The sequence below is a fragment of the Centruroides vittatus genome, unplaced genomic scaffold (assembly GCF_030686945.1).
Source record: "Centruroides vittatus isolate TY-2023 unplaced genomic scaffold, ASM3068694v2 contig_546, whole genome shotgun sequence".
Lineage (NCBI taxonomy): Eukaryota > Metazoa > Arthropoda > Arachnida > Scorpiones > Buthidae > Centruroides > Centruroides vittatus.
In genome coordinates, this window is record NW_027122322.1 from 565,760 (window position 1) to 587,244 (window position 21,485).

At 31.5% G+C, this 21,485-nt stretch overlaps 2 protein-coding genes across 3 annotated transcripts in view; both read right to left on the reverse strand.

Annotated features, from left to right (window-relative positions):
- Positions 1–1,027: 1,027 nt before the first annotated feature.
- On the reverse strand, positions 1,028–3,277 carry LOC136978549 (cullin-3-B-like). The gene has a single exon (XM_067274265.1). It carries the CDS (start codon positions 3,275–3,277, stop codon positions 1,028–1,030), a length of 2,250 nt encoding a protein of 749 aa, XP_067130366.1.
- Positions 3,278–8,254: 4,977 nt separating this feature from the next.
- LOC136978581 (E3 ubiquitin-protein ligase CCNB1IP1-like) overlaps positions 8,255–21,485 on the reverse strand; it is a 30,728-nt gene continuing 17,497 nt past the window's right edge. For both annotated transcript variants that reach the window (XM_067274310.1, XM_067274309.1), the window contains 4 exons: positions 18,801–18,821; positions 12,114–12,323; positions 11,006–11,035; positions 8,255–8,436 (listed from right to left, as the gene is read on the reverse strand). In XM_067274310.1, the coding sequence (XP_067130411.1) occupies positions 8,285–8,436; positions 11,006–11,035; positions 12,114–12,323; positions 18,801–18,821 (413 nt within the window). In that variant the 3' untranslated portion in view covers positions 8,255–8,284. The remainder of the gene's footprint in view (positions 8,437–11,005; positions 11,036–12,113; positions 12,324–18,800; positions 18,822–21,485) is intronic.

Below are 21,485 nucleotides of genomic sequence, written 5' to 3' on the forward strand. Positions count from 1 at the left end.
CATCGATATCTTAAAAACGATCATAGTGTTGCTTTACATGGCTAACAAGTGAAGTGTGCGTAGCATCGTTACTGAGTGTAGAACCCTTATCGTAGCAGTCTGTGTGGCCGAGGCTTGAAAGTAATTGACTCTCTCACAAATTTTTATCTTAGCAAATTCCCTTCCGTTATGGATCATCATCACGGGATATCCGAGATCGTGGTCTTTTTGGCACTTATTCTTCTAACACTTCCCTGTAGACAGCCACGAAGACAGACAGGCAAGCACTCTGAATATATTTATAAATATTATTTTAATATTAAATCTCAAAGGAAAGATTTTTTTACCGAAATGATAATTTTTTATATATTTTTTCCTATTTTCAGAATTAAGATAACATCTGGAAAACGGCATCTCTCCGAAAGCCGGCAATTTACATTTAAGTTTATCGGCCATTGTTACTTTCGGAATGACGGAAACTGTTTAACGAAATTGTATTGTCTTATCCGAAAGATAAAAGCATTGCAAATCAATCTGCTCTACAATAAAAAGTATTATGAAGGCCGGATGGCCAAGGGGTTAAGCTGGCAGTTTACCGCTTTGCGGTGCCCGGAATCGAATCCAGATCCCATTCCTCACCATCTGGTGGACGCTGCCAACCCATAAAGAAGCCGTCTTAGAGCCCACAGGAAAAAAGCTGACGTATTTATCATGTCGGGAATAAGAAAATGCTATCAGATAAATGTTTCATCAATTATATTCTCATAAAAAATAAAGAATTTCAAAGTCTAAAAGTTGAATAAAAATGTTTTTATTAATTAAAGACAATTTGGAAACATTACATTTAAACTAGCTTTATCTCGCAGTGTTGTTATATACCGTATTTATAACAGCGCATGTTGACTTATAAAATATTCTTTTAATTATTATATTAATGTATTAATAGGATCTGATTTATCACCTTATCAACAATTATTCCAACATACGAGATACAGAATAATTTTGAGTTTATCAAACTAATTTATATTTATTCAAATCAGTCATGAAATCATTGCTGAATATAAAGATATATTTCTTTGTCGTCATCTTTTCTAGCTAAATATTCCCTTTCGATCAAACTTTCTATTCGTGTCTTAATCAATAAAATACCGGGTTGGAATCGATGCTTTAACAGTAATATCACGTTGGAAATTAAGTCCTTGTGATGAAGTACTTTCGAGGCCTTCATTGTTTTTACAATGGCTGCTTCTACCGCATATTTTCGATCTTCATTTATATTGTCCTCGATAATTTTACCGGATCCTGTCGAGTCTCTGTTCTTGTAAGGTTGGACTTTTACGCGATAAAATCTCGAAGAAAAAGCTTCGTTGACAACGAACGTATCGCTAGACCGAAAGGGAGTTCCTTCGGGATGTTTAAGTAAGATTCTCTGCCATGGTTTACCTGAGACTAAAGTCTCTAATGATCTTTTTAAATCTTTCTCTGGTATATCTGTTTCGAGTAACATATCTTCAAACGACACACTCTTTTCGGAATTAAACAACATTAAAATACACATTTGATAAGTGGAAACTTGAAGAATATAATTTCTAGGATTGCCACTAATTAAAGAATTGTTAGAGACGAGCTTAGTACAGTCCCCATTGACAGAATTCTCTTGTAACGTTTCTCCACAGAATTCGGCAGAAATATCCGCCCAACCAAATTGAGGCTGCAAAATTAATTTACGTCCGCAATGTCTTTTCAAATAAAATTTCATAAAAGCATCGAAGATTTTCCTCGGATATTCTGGTAAACAGCAATTTACGACACATTTTTGTATTGGCCAAAGCTGCGAAGTGAGAACTTTAACATTCAATTCGATCATCTTTCTTGGAAAATGTCCGGAAAATTGTGTGTTATTATTAAAATCTTCGATGGTTTCATCTGAAATTATTACATCTTTAATCATTTTCTCTAATTTAAAAGTGTATTGACTTCCGCATTCCATCTTTAACTTTAAGATGACTTCTTGTTCGGAGTCATTAGATATTCTTCTATTGAAAAGTAATCGCTTGGCCATGTGCTGTATATAGTACTTTAAAAACAAATCTTTATCCCGAAGATAGCGAAACAGAATGAAACTTTTATCAATAATACCTTCTTCAATCTCTCCAGTAAAGTCTTTGGCCTTCTTTTTTAATTTATCATTTATAAACAGAGAGAGATATTCCGAGTATTTGGGATCTAAATTTAAGAGATGTTCGAAGTCATTAACTATCATTTTCTGAATGTATTTGTCAGATTTGAAAGATTTACACAGAAAGACATTGAATTTTTCTACTAAATCTATCCAGCTATGTATAAATTCTAAGATGTGTATATTTCTCCTTCCTTCTTCTATCATATTTATTCCTAAGTTCCTAAGATATTTGCTTACGTATTCAGCCATTATGTGTAAGCAATCTTCTGTTCTAGAAAACAGCTGGTACACAAAAGCTAATTTTTTAATTTTTTCATTCTTTAGCAAATAAAATATTCCAGAATTTTCCATTTCCATAATGATTTTGATATGCTTTCTGAGCAGTTGTTCCTCTAAAATTTTCATTACTTTTTTCTCCGTCGTTTCTCCAAAACAGAGTTTGGCTCTGGTGGATTCTTCCTCCATTCGTGCTCTAGCATTTCTCACGTAAGACATGGCATCCTTCGCCGATAGGAAACGATAACTTTCTTTTGTATAAAATTCATTTGTCTGTTCTAAAAATGGAGTTTCGAATTCTTCTATATAAAAAGAATCGGAACCTATGCCTAGCGAAACGAGCATATCGCATGCATTTTTAATGCCGGTTCTATCTTCATTTTCGCCCTTCCTTTCTCTCGTGATCATTCGGAGAAGGGTGGAACGCAGATAAAAGGAAATATTCTCGTATTTTATGATCTTATCGCGGAACAGGATCAATCCGACATCATACACATTATTTAAATTGTTTATTCTGACGTAAATATTATCGAGATACATGAACACGTCTCGTATCATCACCATACTGGTCTGAAAATCGTTCCAGACATCGTTAAGCTTGCTCAGAAAGTTATTTCGAAGGCAAGCTAGCACTTGTGTACGTACTTCATTCGTTAAATAGCTAGCGATGACCTCATTTATCTCTTTGTACAGTCGTTCTCCGTGATTATTTCTAACCATTGTATACACATCTTGATATAAACATTCGAACTTCAGTGACGCATTATTCTTCCTGTATATGTCGTAAATCGCACTTTTTAATGAAGGCCACAAGTCTTCTGCATTCTTTGCGTCGTTCATTACGTTACGCGTACAAAGAATAAATCTTTATATTAAAATGATTTCATTTTTGCTTATTATTTTAGAAAATCTACTTAGTTCCGATAGCAAATTTTATTGTTGTGTATTATTCCTATTGTTTCGAGTTTTATTTCTATTATTAGTTTACTAGCAGGTAGGCGCGGCATTGCTCGGGCAAAAGTAACGATAGCAAAGATTAAGATTATTACGTTATAGTCACAAAAGAAAAAGAGTAATTTCATCAACGAAGTAAGTATTTCTAAAGAAAGGTCGAATTTGGAAATCGAATGTTCTAATATTGTTCGATTTTCATGACGGGTTCTGATTATATCGTTTGATTTTCATCGAATGTTCTAAAGAAGAAAGGTTCAGAAAAACCGAACTAATCTGTTTAAATTTGAAAATCGAATATGTTCTAACATATTATTCTTTTTCTTTTTTCTTTTTCTTCCCAGCACCCGTAAATCTTGCACGTCGCTTTCTCTTGTTCTCCATTGTTACTTAACACTTTGGTACTTAAATTTGGTACCCTAACTGTGTACCAAATTTCAACTTTCAAACTCCTAACCGTTTTAGCGAAAATTAAGATTATTACGTTATAGTCACCCGTTTTCACAGAATGCAAAAATTGGGTCCCCCTGTTTCCAGACTAATTACAGAATTTTTAGATGAGTCTAAAAATATGTTCGATTTCCCGCAAAAACGAAAAAAACTGCATCTTCGTCTTGCACGTCGCTTTCTCTTAACACTTCCATTGTTGATGGAAGTGTTAAGACTTAATCCTGTCCCTCTCCCCGTGGGGAGGAATTTCGAAAAATCCCTTCTTAATGTGCGTTCTCGTGACGTACCCTAACTGTTGTACCAAAATTAAGGCCGGATGGCCGAGCGGTCAAGGTGGCAGCCTACCGTCGGGTTCAAATCCCGACGGGTCGAATAATCCCCAGGAATTTTTCGGGGGATGGTCCGTCCGGATATGTCGGGCCTCACCACCCGGTCGCCTCATTGTGGGCCTGGCCGAACCCATAATGGCTTGCAAAAAAGAAGCCCTCTTAGTGCCCATAGGGCGGAAAGAGTTAAAAAAAAAAAAATTGTGTACCAAATTTCAACTCCTAACCGTTTGGGCTCTGCGTTGATTATCATCATCAACTCGTCTCGATTATATATATAGATTATTAGTTCTTTGACAAGTGATTATAATTTATACAAATAAAAATTTGAAAATAAAATATTAATTATAAACTTTAGTTTAATTATTAAATATTCGAATTATTCGCGAGTGATTTTCCTATACATAACAGGTCTTTCGACTCTAGAAGAGAATTCGATCCTGATTGAAAGTGTCAAATTACAGTGATACCTCGGTTTTCGTCGATAATCCGTCCGAAAACAATCGGCGAAATCCGAAACCGACGAAAACCGAGGCAATTATTTCCATATGAATCAATGTAAATCCAATTAATTCGTTCCAGACACTCCAATATACATACCAAAAACACATTTTATAAGAGAATTAATATAGCGTTAAATACTAAAAGCAGTAAGAAATTAACATAAAAGACCAATTAGCATAAAGATAAAAGCATTAAGATTAAAGATAAGATGATTAGCATTAAACCCTTGACTTCCGAATAAAGATAATTTTCCAGCAATTTCTTTCAAACTTAGTTTTATCGGTGGGACGGCTTCGGTAAATATGGTTGTAGCTATTTGAAGAGCGTTTCTATGAAGCCAATCTTTTATAATGCCAGCTGAGGTACCAATTTGATATAAACCAATTTTTTTTAATCTAATACTATCCCCGTAATATTATTTCCATCTAATGGACCTCTATCTACCTTAGGTACTGTACATCAACCAAAACTGTGGAATTCACTAACACGTCCTTAAATTTCTTCAATGAAAAATCTTCCATTTTTTCAGCTGAGTATTCCCTGTGCAGGTACAAAAAGAAACTTCGAAGAAATAAATCAAACGCTCTATGATCCAATGCAAAGAATTTAAAGTTTATTTTAGTCTTTCCGATCACTTCTCTGTCCTTTCGCAATAACAGACGCTAAAACAAAGGAAACAACAAACAAAAAAAAGAAAAAAAAACAAACTCGCGACTCTCTCGTCTACGCGTCTTCTCTCCTTTTTTTCTTCCCCCCCAAAAAAGTCCCGCTTTCTTCCGTTGAGCATGCGCGATATCCCTCTCTCCCTCCTTTACTCTGGCCCACCCAAGGAGCTGGTTACGCCACAGAATACGTGGTCTTCAGACCATATGCCCCATTACTGCGACAGGTAGCACATAGCACTTGCCTGCGTGAACTGATGCTTTGCCTCCATACTTTATACATTTCCCGTTAAGAATAGAGTCGTACCAGTTATGTACCTAACTCCGTTCTCGAAATTAAGGAAGAAAATGACGGACGACAATGGGAATTTATAGGCCTACAATTTTTTCAAATCGCAGCCTAATAAGTACCCTCTAGCAATCGAGTGGTAGCACCTACCGTACACCGGTAATCGGTCAGCGAGTTGCGCGCATAGCCAACCGACTGGCCACATGGAGTTTTCTGGGTTTTCTTCGCATTAGTAACACATAAATAGGGGCCAGCTTCACATAAGTCTTCCCGGAATACATCCTCCTTGGCAGATCGCTCATGTGTCACGTTGCCATAACCAAATAAACCAAAGTAATTCTAATAATTTGTCTATAAACACAATATCCATGAGGACATATTTCCCATGTAGTTTATACAAAAATATAAACACTTTATTATCACATAAAAGCAATTATTCTTGCATTTTTATAAGATTTTTTTATTTATTTAAAAAAGTTTTATATGAAGTGTTTCGGAGGTTAACCTGTCTAACACCGATAACTTTTCAAACATTAATAGTAGACCACTTACAATTAGAAGTGGTTGACCATCTTCTCTTCCGGAAGGAGGTCAACAACTACTTTTGATGGAATTACTTGGACCCTCTTCCGCAATGGTCCCTTCTTCCTAACAGACCCACTGGTATGGTGGCATTGGAATAAGAAAAGTACATAATAGGAGGTTACTAGAGAGCACAAAATGTGATTGAAGTGGTTTTTGAGGGTGCCGAGTTTCAATATTTAGTCCGATTTTCGCAAAATTTGATTCGTTGGCAGATTACCATTTGATATTTGGCTGTGAAGGAAACAATTTGTTACAGCTAACATGAGAAAAAATGCTGTTTACTTGACCAATGAAATTTGCTATTTTGTACTGTGAGTATCACAATAAATGTGACAATGGTAGGCTTAAATAACCAAACTATATGGTTTTAATGTTTGTTATATTATAGTATTTGATTTATATAACTACGAAGATTTCATATGTACGAATTTATCACTCCGAGTGACCATTCTAACACATTTTTAAAATTCTTGGTGTTACAAGTTGCTGTTCTGACCATTTCCCAGTTATTACTTATACAATAATGCATAGCTTACAGAAATGCATTCATTTGAAATCTGATCAATCAATATTGATAAAACTGCCATTTTCCATTAATTGTGATGTGGAATCCAAAAAGGTAATAGTAAATGGGAGTCCATGAGTTCATTCTCCAAATACAGTGGGATCAAAGTGACAATGTCCAGGCTCTCTGATGCAATTGAGCAGGTCTAATGGGATTTAGGAGGGGGAAGAAAGCATTGCATGCACCTAATGGAAAATGGGCACAAAAAACAAACAAAACACAAGAATAAAGCAATCAACACCATTTGCTTTGTTCTTAGATTGGCTTTTTCTTTTCAGCTTGCCTGATTTCTATCAGGATACGATTAAGTCACCCGATGTCCTAATTTATTATTTACTAGGGAAATTTCATTATATTTGAAAAAAGTACTAGAAGGTTTAACAATCATATTACAGAAATATTTAAATATAGTTATTAACTAATATATAACATAAAACTGGTTATGTTTATTTTCATGGTTATGAATGGTTATAAGCATAACCATTCATATGGCCTCATCTCAGAATCTATTAATCAGGACAGCATGAAACTTTACACGCAGAACATCTCATTCATTATCGTGACAAAACAATTGAAAAGCTGAAATTTTATCTAAAATTATGTCAAACCAAAAACAATAAAAATAACTACCAATCATTGTCATAAATTTAACTGTGTATATTAGTGGTGCATTCAGGATTTAATCTTGGTGAGTCGAGTTCAATGGATAAAAAACTTTTTAACGCAAACTTAATTCCTGCTTATGTGGTTACTAATTCATTAGTAGTACAGAAATATAAAACACGAGATAATATAAATAAATAAAAAATAAATATTAATTAGGAAAATATTTTTGGAAAACTTTTTAGTGTTTCTTTCTTTTTTCTTTGGAGGGTGCCAAATCCCCTCAGCCCCCTCTGGGTGTGCCACTGGTGTATATTATTGTACAGTACATAGTTGTCTGTAGATTATTATATAGGTAAATAAAAAACAACAAATACATATTGAATAATTAATAATAGCATTTAAATTATAGATTAGGATCATATAAAATATCAATATAAAAGATGTAAATAATGATCGAACCTATTTGCTACTCTAGACATAAAACACTTTTAATATTCAACAAGTTTTTATTGAAAGTAATTAACTGAATCTTCTACAAAAGTAAAATTTTAATAAAATTAATAGTAAATATTTATTATTATCATCATTATTATTATTTTAAACAATTGCTTACAATGTTGTAATTTTTTTTTATTATTTCAGATTATTATTAATTACCAGAACCAATTTAATAAATACACAATTTGTAAATAATATTACACAAATAATGAGAATATTTTGATTAATTTTAAGATATTTATTAATGTTGTTATTTTAAAACATTTGAAAAAAACTAAAAAATAGCTGTTTTTAGTGTTTAAATTAAAATATTTTCTAAATAATAATCATCAATAGTGACTATTATTTTGTGAATTTAATACAATCTTTAATTTTTTAAAAATATTTCTATAAAGTAATTTGATATATTAATTAATTATCGTTTTTCATACTCTGTCTGTAAAATAGATTTCTATTTACACTTGTTTGAACTCCAAATTCTATTAGCCGAGATTGTATTGGGGTTTTCTTTTCGTTAAGAAAATCAGAAATTGGTGTTCTTGCAGGATGTAAAACAAAATCTTCTAGAAATAAATTACAGGTAATTTAAATGATATTAATAACACATATATTTCAGTACATTTTATTTAATAGTAACAAATAAATTTTGCTATTGCTATTTAAAAAATTTCATAAATATTACATTGAACTATTTTTCCTCTGAGAGTCTGTTTTTTACATAAATATTTCTAAAGGGTTGCCATGAAAATAAAAGCTGATTTGATCTTAAACAACAAAATCTTATTCCAGACAAAATACAGGTGCTCTCTAACTAGAATGAGGTGGCAAACAATAGTGACAAACTTGCTAGAAAGCAGATATGGAGTATTGCCAGATGGGAACATAAGGGAAATGAGGCCAGGTAGCAATACCATCACATTCTCCTCCTCCTTTCCCATATACATTAAATTATGTAATCCTCTAAATACAGAGGTTTATGAGCAATCTCATAGGTCTAGATAAGGTTTCCAAGCCAGAGAACATTTGGAAACCACATAGTCCAGTTGAAAGTAAGTGAATGGGCTACCAGAGACCACTAGAATAAAGGAGGGGATTTGAATCTGCTCACATAGTCTAGCCCAGGGATGTCCAGCCCGTGGCCAACTTAATATTTTTATGTGGCCCACTGCACCCTAAAATTTTTAGGTGCATTTTCATTTATTTTGGTAAAGGATGTTGTAAAAATTATTCTCATTTCACTGGATACATTTTGATGTCGTAATGATGTAATTGATGCTAGAAAACTGTACTACACCACATGCAAAACATATTGTTGTAAACAATTCTTTTTTGTGCATGAAAAACATCAAACCGATGAAAGAAATAGGTTGAGTAATTCCCATTTAACTAACATTCCTAGAATTATGACTAGTATCATAAATGCAGATATTGACAATATTATAAAAAGAAGGCAATGTCAAAAATTGCGTTGAATTTATTTTTATTTTATATATATTTACTATTATATAATATTTATGTAATGCCATTTAGAGGCACAGAGCCAAAATCATAATTGATAATACAACTTTAGAGCAAGTTAATAATTTCCTTTATCTAGGATGCAATATTTCTTATGAAAGTGAAAATGACATAAATAATAAGCTCACAAAATTTCTACAAATATTAGGAATAATAAATAATACTCTAAAACCACACCTGTACAAAAACACTCCAGACCGAAATTATATAAAACTCTGGCTGTTCCAACTCTCTTGTAAGGTAGTGAAATCTGGGTTCTAAATAAAAAAGATATCAAAAGATTACAGGCAGCCGAAATGAGGTTTATGTGCTGAATTGCTGGATATATGCTACTGAATCATCATCGAAATGAGGATAAAGGTTCGACTTGTTTCGTGTGGTTTCGAAATGAGGATATTTTGAAGGAACTCCACATTAGACCATTAATTGAAAAACTCTCCACATATAGAAAAAAATGGCTTTAACATATATCTCGAATGTCGCCGGGTAGGATACCTCGTGCAATTTTACAGTATCAACCATAAGGATGACGACGACTTGGATGTCCACAAAAACGACTCCTAGATCCTGTCTAGCTGAGACTCGAAATGGGTCAACATGGCCTAAATTTGTGAATGGTGGATGATAATGATATAATATTTATATAATTATTATATATATTTGTTATTAAAATTTGATATTCACAATTTGAACTTATTAAAAGCATATATTTATATAAAGTACCTTTGTGGCCCGTTAAATATATGTAAATTTCTAAGTTGGCCCATTAGAAAAAAGGTTGGACAACCCTGATCTAGCCTCGTCTTAAAAAAAATTGTTTTGAGTTTCAATATACCCTATTATTTCTTGAAAGTGTGTTATAGATACAAAGTCATGAGTGTACAGGATCACAGTATCAGGAAACTATTAGCAGAAGCAATGTTGAGCAGAAGGGACGACAAATCGGCAACATTCATCAAGAACTGATGATGATGTAGCTTAATCAAGTTATTTTTCTTTTTCTCTCTGGACTCTCCCCTTCCAAAGTAGACTACTTCTGGTCTTTTATACATCTTTGCTTAGTATTGGTTGGCTTCAGGCAATACTTCCAAAAAGAAGGAGGTCACTGGATGACATTGAGGAAGAATGGGTTATATTGTGTGTGCTCATGATGAAGAACTAAGAATCCATCCCCATCATGAATGGACTTAACGGAATTTCATTGATAAAGTATTACCTGGATTCATCGCTCTCCAAGTTTTGTACAAGATTATTATTTTGCCTAAAAGTAACAAAAAGTTTATTTCCAATCCATATCATCCACTAGTGAAGCCAACGGACATATGCAAGAAGACTAGGTATACCATGGAAAAGTAAGAAAAACTTTGAGTATGACCCCTTTTAGAAAAAGAAACCCTTAAAGGAAAAGAAAAAAAAAAAGTACTGCCAGCCATTCTTTCCTCAACTGATGAAATAACTTTATACAAAACATTTTTGGCTATACACATTTAAAACTGTTTTTCAAAGGCCCCAATACACACTGATTAAACAAAACACAAAAACATGACAAATATAAATTGTATATATTATTATATATTCAATATCAGTTATACAAATTAAATATTTAATACTTACTTTCTGCCTTCTGAGCACATTGCAGTATATCTGTAATCAAATATTTATATTTGTTAGTTTTAATTGAAATTAGTATTAAATTCAAAGTTTTTATATTCAATTAATAATGATTAAATGTATATAGAAGTTTTCCATTATTTACTATAAATTTTAATTTATGATTAATTAATTCTAAAAGAAATGCTAATGCAATCAACATTTTAAATTTTAGTTTTACCAGTTTATTTTAAATCAGTATTCCAATTTTTCAACATCTTAAAATTAAAAAACCATAATAATAAACAAATCAAATAATTTTGGAAGGTACAACTTTTGTAATTTCATAAAATGTTCTCCAATAAAACAGATCTTATTTTTAATTTTGTTTTCTAAGGAAGTAGATGCTTTATATATGTATTTTAAATTAAACAAACTTCTTAATCATCATTTCCAAAAATGTATGAAGCAAAATACACAAATGTATACAAATGAAGTATCCTAAAAATCCTTTTTTTTTTTTTATAGAGAATAGTAATATATTGTCTTGTTGTTATTGCCAACATGTTTGATTTTTCTGCTTTTATAAAATTTATGAGAATAATTCCAACTTCTGGACAATAATTAATTAATTAATAATGGTATTTGTTTCAAAAGGAAACAATTTAAATCTTATTTATTAAAAAGTTATATAATTATAAAGAGAATTGGGTATAAGACAATATGCAAATTTGCAGGTTGAATATGCAAAGACAATATTAATAAAAATATTTCAAAATAAATTAATTACAAATCTGTTTTGTTCAATTACAAATAAATCAGGTTTAGAAGTCAGAAATATTTAATCAACACAAATTATAGACAAAAAAAATAGAAAATTATAGAAAAAACAAGTAAAATTTTTCCTATGATTTATTCTTTAAAGTCAATCTATTTTTAAATTGTTATTTATAAATTATTTCTTTAATTTAAACTGTATTTTATAAAAATCAATGAAAATTTCAATAATATATGTTAAAATTTTTAAAAATTTTGAAACTTAATAAGAAATTAGTATAAATGATAATATAACAAAATTTTAATTAATTAAATATAGGTTTTTTTAATATATAAAACTAATTAAATTTCTTGCCATTTGCTGCTGATATTCCAAAAGGTGTGTCATTTCCTATGTGAACATTTTTCTGCTTTACTTCTTTTTCCATAAAGAATGGAGAAATAAATTTTCTTCGTAGTCCTTCATACATTAATTGTAATTTTTGATATTGTCTACTTTTTTCTGTTAATTTCTCAGATAATTCAGTAGCTTTTTTCTTTGAGGTTTCTAATTCCAACTTAACTTCTGTTTAAATTTATTAGAAATTAAATGTTCATTAATATATATATATATATATATATATTATATTATATAATTATTAAATTTCTTTAAAATCAGTCAGAATAGCATATCATATGTAATAAAACTTCTTTCAAAAATTTACACGTATATTTTTGTAAATAATAACGAGGTTAATATTCAAATTAAGATAATGCACACATTTCAAATATAACCTACAATTTTCCATAGTATAGCTTTAAAATATTAAAAACAATGTATTAGAAAAGAATGAAATGACTACTATTAGAATTTTAGAATTACAAAATAACTGTATTCTAAAATAATTTATTTAAAAATAAGAAGTTATCTTACATCTTTAGATAACCAAGCCAAAGAAATTGGAAATTCAAAGATGCTTGATCATTGTAAACAATCTTATGTAACATATATATTTCAAAATATAACAACATTCTTTAATTAAAAATTTTTGTGAGTCATTATTTTTATAAAAAAATGTGATATTTTTCTCAAGTAAAATTAAACAAGATATTAATGATTATGTATTTTAATCAATAGTTAATTTTTTTAGATAATCTATTTGTAATGAAATATGGATTATTCCATGATTTATTTTTACTTTGCTGTAGTAGGAGCTTGACTATTCATTATTCAATAATTGATTTGTCAGGATAGCTTTTCTCATATTGTAAGAAATATCCATTTTGAAATTCCAGACAAAATAATATTGTTAAAATAAAGATGTTATATTAAGCTGTTCATTGAATAGCTCATAATAATTTGGTTATAGAAATAGCATGTACAGTAAAGAACAACATTCTATTATATTTAGTCTTAAACTTAACAAGCATTAAATATTCTTCCATATATCTTTGTTTACAATGTCCTGGTTCTCTTTATTTAAGTCTAAAGAGATTTTCTAAAAAGAGCAATACATCCACTTCTGTGTAGCATTAATCCTTAGTCTTTTTATTCTTGGAAATTTTGATAAAAGCTGAAAAAAAGATATCAGAAACAACCATCATTTCCTACCCTTCCACTGACATTGTAAAGTAGAGGTAAAAGAAAAAAAGAAAAATAAAGGCAGAACATCTTGTTTTTAGAATGAGTCATTTTTGTCTATAAATAGATTATAGAAGAAGATTTTACATAGAGAAAAGAAGACATACAACAGGAAATTCAAAGAAAGTGTAGAAATCATTAAAAATAAAAATAAGACCTGTATAAATACTAATCTAAGCATAAAAATTAATGAAAATTGGATTAAACTACTATAAAATATACTATAAAATAAAAAACTGTTTTAAGATCTGATGTTACGTCATTTGCATAGCGACAGATATTAAAAATATTAAAAGCGGAAAAAATAGCAATGGCCACATGCTGTGTACTGATGAGTTCTAAAAAATCACCGCCAGGTCCCCGAATAATTTTATCGGAAAAGAAACCTATTAAAAAGGAATATTCCCCTGCTGATGCTCGACCAGACATATGCAAATTAGAAACAGATCGTACTCCGCAGTTGAGGTGGAGGAGTACGAGATCAGTGTTAGACAACACACCGGTAGACGAATCTCAGGTATGGTTTCACGAATATGATTTGTGAAGAATAACCCAGTATACTTCTACAGACTGATACTAAACCTTTTTTATGAAATTTTATCAAGATTTGTACCCTTGGACTATTACATCCGTCTAAACTACTGAATGAGGTACGGACCAGCTTTTAATGGTATACAAGCTCTCACCACCAGGATTTAGAAGGTAACAACCTCTAAAAACTAATTATGTATACTGTCACGGTATTTATTTTAAATATTTGTATATAGCCATCTCTTACTTTTTAATGTTTAGTTGGCTGAAGAGGGGCATCGGCCCGAAACGCGTTATGTAATAAAAAGCGTTCCAACCGAATAAAAAGGATGAAAAATTCGCCCAGTGTTTAAGTTTACGTCACTACATTGTGTCTTCGAAAGAAAAGAAAAGAAAAGAAAATACAAAACACGGTTTCCTCAAGACAGAACTAGATTATAGAAGTGTTTTAAGTAAAATTAAGTACAACATCTCATTCTGAATCTTTGCAAACAATTACTGTATTTCTTAATACTGATTTTCATGAAATATGCAAATCTGTTCCACTCCTGTTATATAGGATGCACATATTGTATCTATATAGGCATTTAAAGCATAAAATTATTTGTATAATAGAATTTTAAAAAAAAATTACTTTCACAGAACCTTTTACGGTGTGATAACGCATAAATATCGACAAACAAACATTTTCAAACCCCTTCTGGGCTCTGCATCTGGTTCCAAACCATTTCTAGATGAATGTTCGATTGCCGTTAAATATCAGTTCGACTCACATGTTGTTTAAATATCAGTTTGATCGTAGGTTCGAAAGGATTTACAAAAAACCAGGTTGCGCATGCATGACAAGTCAGCCCATCCATGTATAACTGGTGACTAGAGTGTGCTGTGAATTAACTCTTGCCAGGCCAATGACAAAACCATCTCTTCTTTAAAATTTATGCACTTGCTGATGATGGAGGATTTAAAGATGTGCATAGGCTCCAACCACTTGAGGTGTTCAATGGGAGGTGCATCGTGGAGGAGATTTGCCTGGGTGAAGTCTGCTATGTGCTGATCAGTTACATAAGTAGTGAGAGCCGTGGAGGTTCTCCTGTGACAAATATCCGCTTGATGTTCTTGTATTCTGATGCCCATAGATCATTTAGTAAATCCTATATATATATCAGGCCTCTATTGCACCTATTATCCCTTAAAGGGACACTATAGATTCCAGGGTATCTGCTGGGGTTAGGAGGATATTTATGTGTTATCACACCATAAAAGGTTCTGTGTACATAATTTTTTGAAGTAATTCCGGTGTGGTGAGTAGTGAGTTATATAATAAAATTTTTTGTTACTTTGTAAGAGAAAAATAAAATTATGCTAGCATCACATCTTACTGTCATTAAATGTTTAACTTTAATCCCTATTTATTTACTTTCATGTAATCCAGTTAATCATTGGAATGATTTCATCATTCAATTTATGAGGTCCTGGAAAGATCCAAACTGGTAAATTTTGTGACTTGGAAAGTCACAAAATTTGTGTTAAAATTATTTGTTGTTAGAATGAAAGAGAGAGAAAAAAAATTATGTTTGCAGCTAGACATGGATTTTTGTTTATTTGAGAATGTGATGCAAAGATAAATAAGCAAGTCCCAAGTGCAACTCTGACATGTGTTAAGTTACCAATTGGCGTGAGACGGAGAGTTTGAACTTTTACACTGATGTTCATATACCATAATCAAAGTCAAATCAAATTAGAAAGAAGAAGAAGATAGACAAAAAAGAAAAACATTGCAATAAATCATTATCATTTTAAAATGTCAAGAAAAGAAAAGGGCATAATGGGTTAAATTACAAGTGCAGGTTTCTTAGTTCCATTGACATCTCCCAATCAGAATTGAGAGATGGTGTTGGGTAGACTGTCTTAGATAGATTTTTTCTCAGGTCCTGAACCAATCCTATTTCACCCGGAAACAGGGGAAGGCACCAATTGGGAAACAACAAGAATAAATTAGAATCAATTGAAGGAAGAGGTTTGGAGAGGAATCCTATAAAATCCCCAGATTTCAAGATCAAACACACATTTTTCCTTTAATTGTGTCAACAAACAAATCTGTGTCGCATTACATCCTGAGTGAAATTGTTATTGCTCCAACCCTCCAACAATTCACCCTCTTCATATAGTGTACAACTAGCTTCGAGACTCTTCCTGGCTAATGCCATCTCGGAACTGCCCCAGGGCTGCCTTTGTAACTTTTCATCAGAAGAAAACATTGAGCTAAAGGACTTTTAAATGATTATTGTTGGAAGAAACTTGTCATCCCACCTATGAAAGCAATTTTCTTAATCTGAAATAAATGGGCTTCTTTTGTAAAGATGCCTCATATCTGTGCCTCCACCACCACAACCCAATACCGAACAACCCCTTGATCATCCTGACACAAGATTTAAGATCTTCCCCCCCTACAGTTGGCAAGCTCACAAATTAAATTAAACCAATCAGTTACAAGTTTATCAACATTATGATATTTTCTTATAATCATATGATATTCACTTAATTTTTATGCAGTTTGTAAGTGTGATATTCAATCCCTTTTATCAGATTGTCAGAAAGTCCTTCACAAAATTTATTATGGAGATAGGATTTGAAGTTTAATGCAATCAATCCGAAAATGTAGCAAAGTAAATCACTTGGGTACAATTGAACCAATAAATTTATTATTTAACTAGCAGGTAGGCCCGGCGTTGCTCGGGCAAAAGTAACGACAGCGAAGATTAAGATTATTACGTTATAGTCACCCGTTTTCACAGAATGCAAAAATTGGGTCCTCCCTGTTTCCAGACTAATTACAGAATTTTTAGATAGCTATAAAAATATGTTCGATTTCCCGCAAGAACGAAAAAAACTGCATCTGCGTCTTGCACATAGCTTTCTCTTAACACTTCCATCAACGATGGACGTGTTAAGAGAAAGCTATGTGCAAGACGCTATGTGCAAGTCTTAACACTTCCATCGTTGATGGAAGTGTTAAGACTTAATCCTGTCCCTCTCCCCCGTGGGGAGGAATTTCGAAAAATCCCTTCTTAGTGTGCGTTCTCGTGACGTACCCTAACTATGTACCAAATTTCAACTTTCAACTCCTAACCGTTTGTGCTCTTAACATTTCCATTGTTACGTAACACTTCCATTGTTGAATCTTCCATTCTTAACACTTCCATTGTTGATGGAAGTGTTAAGAACTTATAATCCTGTCCCTCTCCCCCATGGGGAGGAATTTTGAAAAATTCCTTTTAGCATGCGTTCTCGTGACGTACCCTAACTGTGTACCAAATTTCAACTTTCAACTCCTAACTGTTTGGGCTCTGCACTGATTATTATTATTATTATATATTATCAACTCGTCTCGATTATATATATAGATAACCAATAACATTGTAAGTCATAACAGAATTCTACTCTAACTAAATAAATACAACCTGTGAGCCAGGTCAACTTCCACCAGTTTTATGTATGATGTTTTGTATTGCAACAATATTAAATTACAGTAAATAAAAAGAACTGTTTTTAAAGCCATACCATATTTACTCTAATAAACAGTGTAGCTGTGAGATGAAAAAAGTTACAAACAACATCCTCTAATAGTAAATATTGGAGAAAGGTGAGGGTTATTGTGAACATAAAATTGCACATTATTCAGTGTTGTCACTCTTACCTTATGTTAAGAAGTGTATATATGTATGTTGTGTCATTGTTCAAATAATAATAAAGTAAAAAAATATTACCAGATTTATTCCATTAATAGTTGCCCTTGAATAATAACAACATTGCATTCAATTTTCAAAGAAAAAAAGAAATAATAGTAACCTTCTAATAGTAAGCACACACTAATAAACAGCACAATTGCAAGCTGAAAAAGTTATAGACAGTATACTATTTATTAAAATAAATATGGTATTTATCATTTGTGCAATTACTGAATACAAGAATTAACAGTTCAGAATATCTTATAATATTGAGAAAATATTTTCTTGTTTTATACAAATTCACAATCATAAAAGTATCTTTATTTGTCTTATTTGTTTAAAACATGCTTTATTTAACATTGATGATATATTATATGAATTATATGTTTAGTGTATTATTATTTGATTATGCTACATTTTTTAATATTTTCTGCACTTTGTGCATTTTTCAGTTTTACAAAAATCAATTTTGGAAAAATATTAATGGAACAAGTATCTTCATGTAAAATAAATATACAGAATTAAATTATTAAAATAATGTTATCGATAATTCAATGTAGAAAAATATTTTATTATTGATAATTTTAAATTGAACTTATAATATTAAATATAAGAATTCTTTAATTCTTTATATTATATATAAAGAATTAAAGAATTATATATATATAATTCAAATGCAGGATGAATCAAAAGGTTGGTCTCAAACTTCAGGACTATATAGAGGAGTTGAAATGGTACAACTTTCAAATAGGAACCTATGTTTGCTGACAATCCTGAGTCAGTACAAGCCACCTAAAAGATAATATTCAGTGTAAATATTTTTATGGGTTTGTAACGTATACAAGAAATCATATTTCTTGTATATGTTACAAACTATCACTACAACTTTGTACATTAAAGTTATTGTGTTAATTATTGCCCTTGTCTTATTGAGCCAGAAAACAATGGATCAACCCAAACACATGTGATCAGCATTTTACACCTATCACTTGGTCCTATTGTCTTGTTCTTAGCTGTAGTTATTTTCCACCAATGTATATACTTCTATATTTACTTAATTTTAACGAATTTGTTCTTTCCTCCTCCACAACCTTTCATATAATTTCTGTAATCTTTAAAACTATACAAGTGATAAAATATATATATATATATATTTACTTACTTTCTAACTGCTGTTTGATTGCTGAAAATTATTAAGGAAACAATTATAATTTACATCACTTTTGATTTTTTTTTGTTACAAAATAAAATTTTTCCAGGAAATAATATGTTCCACTGATTAACTTGTGTTTAAATATAGCTGTATCCAAATGTCTCCTCTTCTAGGATTTTCTGAATTAGTTTTGTGGATTATTTTATTTTGTAATAACATCTTTATACGCTTACATTCTAAAAGATAATATTCAGGGTAAATATTTTTATGGGGCATGGAAGAATAACTTGACTTGCTGAATTAACTTGATTTAATATATCATGTCAAAGAACCATGCAACATGCAAATTAAAAATGATAGTACTTACAATTTTAGTGAGTGATTTGGCTTTACGTCAAAGGCTTTTGCATTTTGAATAAATTGAATTTATTTGAATCACGTATACAAAATGCCAAATTATTAACTAATTAATGAAATAAATGTATTTGTATTTAACAATATTCTTAAATAGGTTAAAATGCAAAATCTGAACTACTTTCTGAACAAAATCTGAAAAACTGAACAACTTTCAAAAAAGAGGTTTCCATCAAACCAAATAAAAAACTCTAGCAAAGAATTGCTCATTTGTATGTGTGTATGTGTATGTACGTGTGTGTATCGTATGTGTGTGTATGCGTGTGTGTGTGTGTGTGTGTGTGTGTGTGTGTGTGTGTGATGCCATCTGTTATAATATTTTACCAAAAAAAAATTTAGATTTTTCATTATTATAACATGGTGTAGCTGTACGCTATATTTTTTGTAAATATAAATTTAAGTTTAGTTTGGTTTCTTCTTTCTATCCTTTGTCCTATTGTCTTCTAGAACTTTCTTATCTTATCTTTCTTAATCCCTGTCCCTTGGGTAGGATTACCAATTCCATGAAATGAGCAGTAGAACAAAAGGTGAAGTAAGGCCCTGGGGCCAGTGAACAAAAGGGAGAGGACGGTCTTGGTTGAGCTCTTGATGAGAGAAGAGTGTGCTCCAGATCGCGTGTAGGACGATCAGTGACCACGAGGTTTTGAAGAAGAGTTTGGGCTCAAATTCCGAAGAGTAAGGATGGAAAAAAGGTAGCATTTCAGATCGAGTGTAAGACAATTGGAGGCTACGAAGAACCAAGGAATCAATAGGAAGGAATTCCTATAAGAGAACTTTGAAGGAAGCTATTGAAAGAATCATACAAAACGTCTGCAGGAAAGACGAGAAATAACGTTCCAAGGAAAGCTCCAAAGTGGTGTCCCACCCAAGATTACGAACTCAAGAAAATTCCGGGTATTTCCATCTTCCTCTTATACTATTCTAATTCTCTTCTTCCTTCTTTAGTTGTAAGTAGTATAAGAATTAGTTATAAGTTTCACCCTGTGTATAGTTGTCGCGCTCAATTAACCCGTTGTTTGTTAGATCAAATTTTAACATCTGTGTGTACAGAAACCATTTGTAGTGTTGGGATCCAAAAGAAAAAAGAACCTGTTCAAAGCAATAATAAATTACTTTGTGTTGAAAAAATCTAACAGTATTTATTTGTACCATTCTGTTTGCGGAACCTCGTATTTGTCGCATGAACTTAACAGTGGCAAAAAGCTTAATTTTGAGAGTAGGGACAGGTTTTATAAAATATAGTAAATACCAATAAAAAGTAAAATTGTAATTAAGTCTAATCTACTTGAAATATAACACATGACCCCGTTGACCTTTAACTACAAAATTTAATAGCATCAATCCCCCTAATACACAAACTTCCACGAAAAATTTCAGAAATTTTTGACAAAATGAACAGGAGTTATTAAGCTTCAAACAGGACAAACAAAATTGTGCCCTCCACTCACTAATATCCACATATATAGAAACTACCCCCAAATTTTTTTGTATTTCTTGACATTTTAAGGTCCCAAATCCAAAAATGTAAAAATCTTGAGAAGTCATTTTTTGACCAATTGCCATACTTTCTCTCTTTTATATAACAGAGCCAAGAAAGCAAAAATTACCAGACAGAATATTGATGTATATTGATGTATTTCAAAACAGTTTAAACAAAATGAGTTAAATCCGATACAGATGATAAACAATACAATCATACAATGAGAAAACTGTAGATGTCAAGAATTCTTATTTAATTTTCATTCTTGCCTTTATTCCATGATTGTACCAAGATGCACCTTTGGCCTGTCTTTAGGCTAGAGAAGACTCTCCTATGCTTTCTACCTGACTTCTCATTCCTTTTCCAGAAGGTTTATGCTAGATGTGAGGTTCCATTAAAGGAACCCATTTGTTTATGCCACAGGTCTTCCAACAATCTTCACATGTCAAATTTTAATTTTTTATATTTTATAGAATTATATTTTGGAGCAATGCCATCTCAAACATATGTTTGCATTTACTGCCTATTGCTGGCCGTGCTTACTTTACAGTAACTATAGAAGTAGGCCCAGGGAGCAGGGAGCAAATGATGCACAACTGCCCTTCCAGAAAGCAAGAACAAAAAACTACACAGAAAACAAAAAGGTTAACAAATTATCAGTGATGGCAAATTTAAAATTGGAACTTGTGTTTTTATTCATGTAAAACTTTGGTTAAGGAAACAGAGGAAAAAATCAACTCCTGTATCCCCCTTAAACAAAATATCATACCCCATATGCCTATGACTAGACAATGCCTATC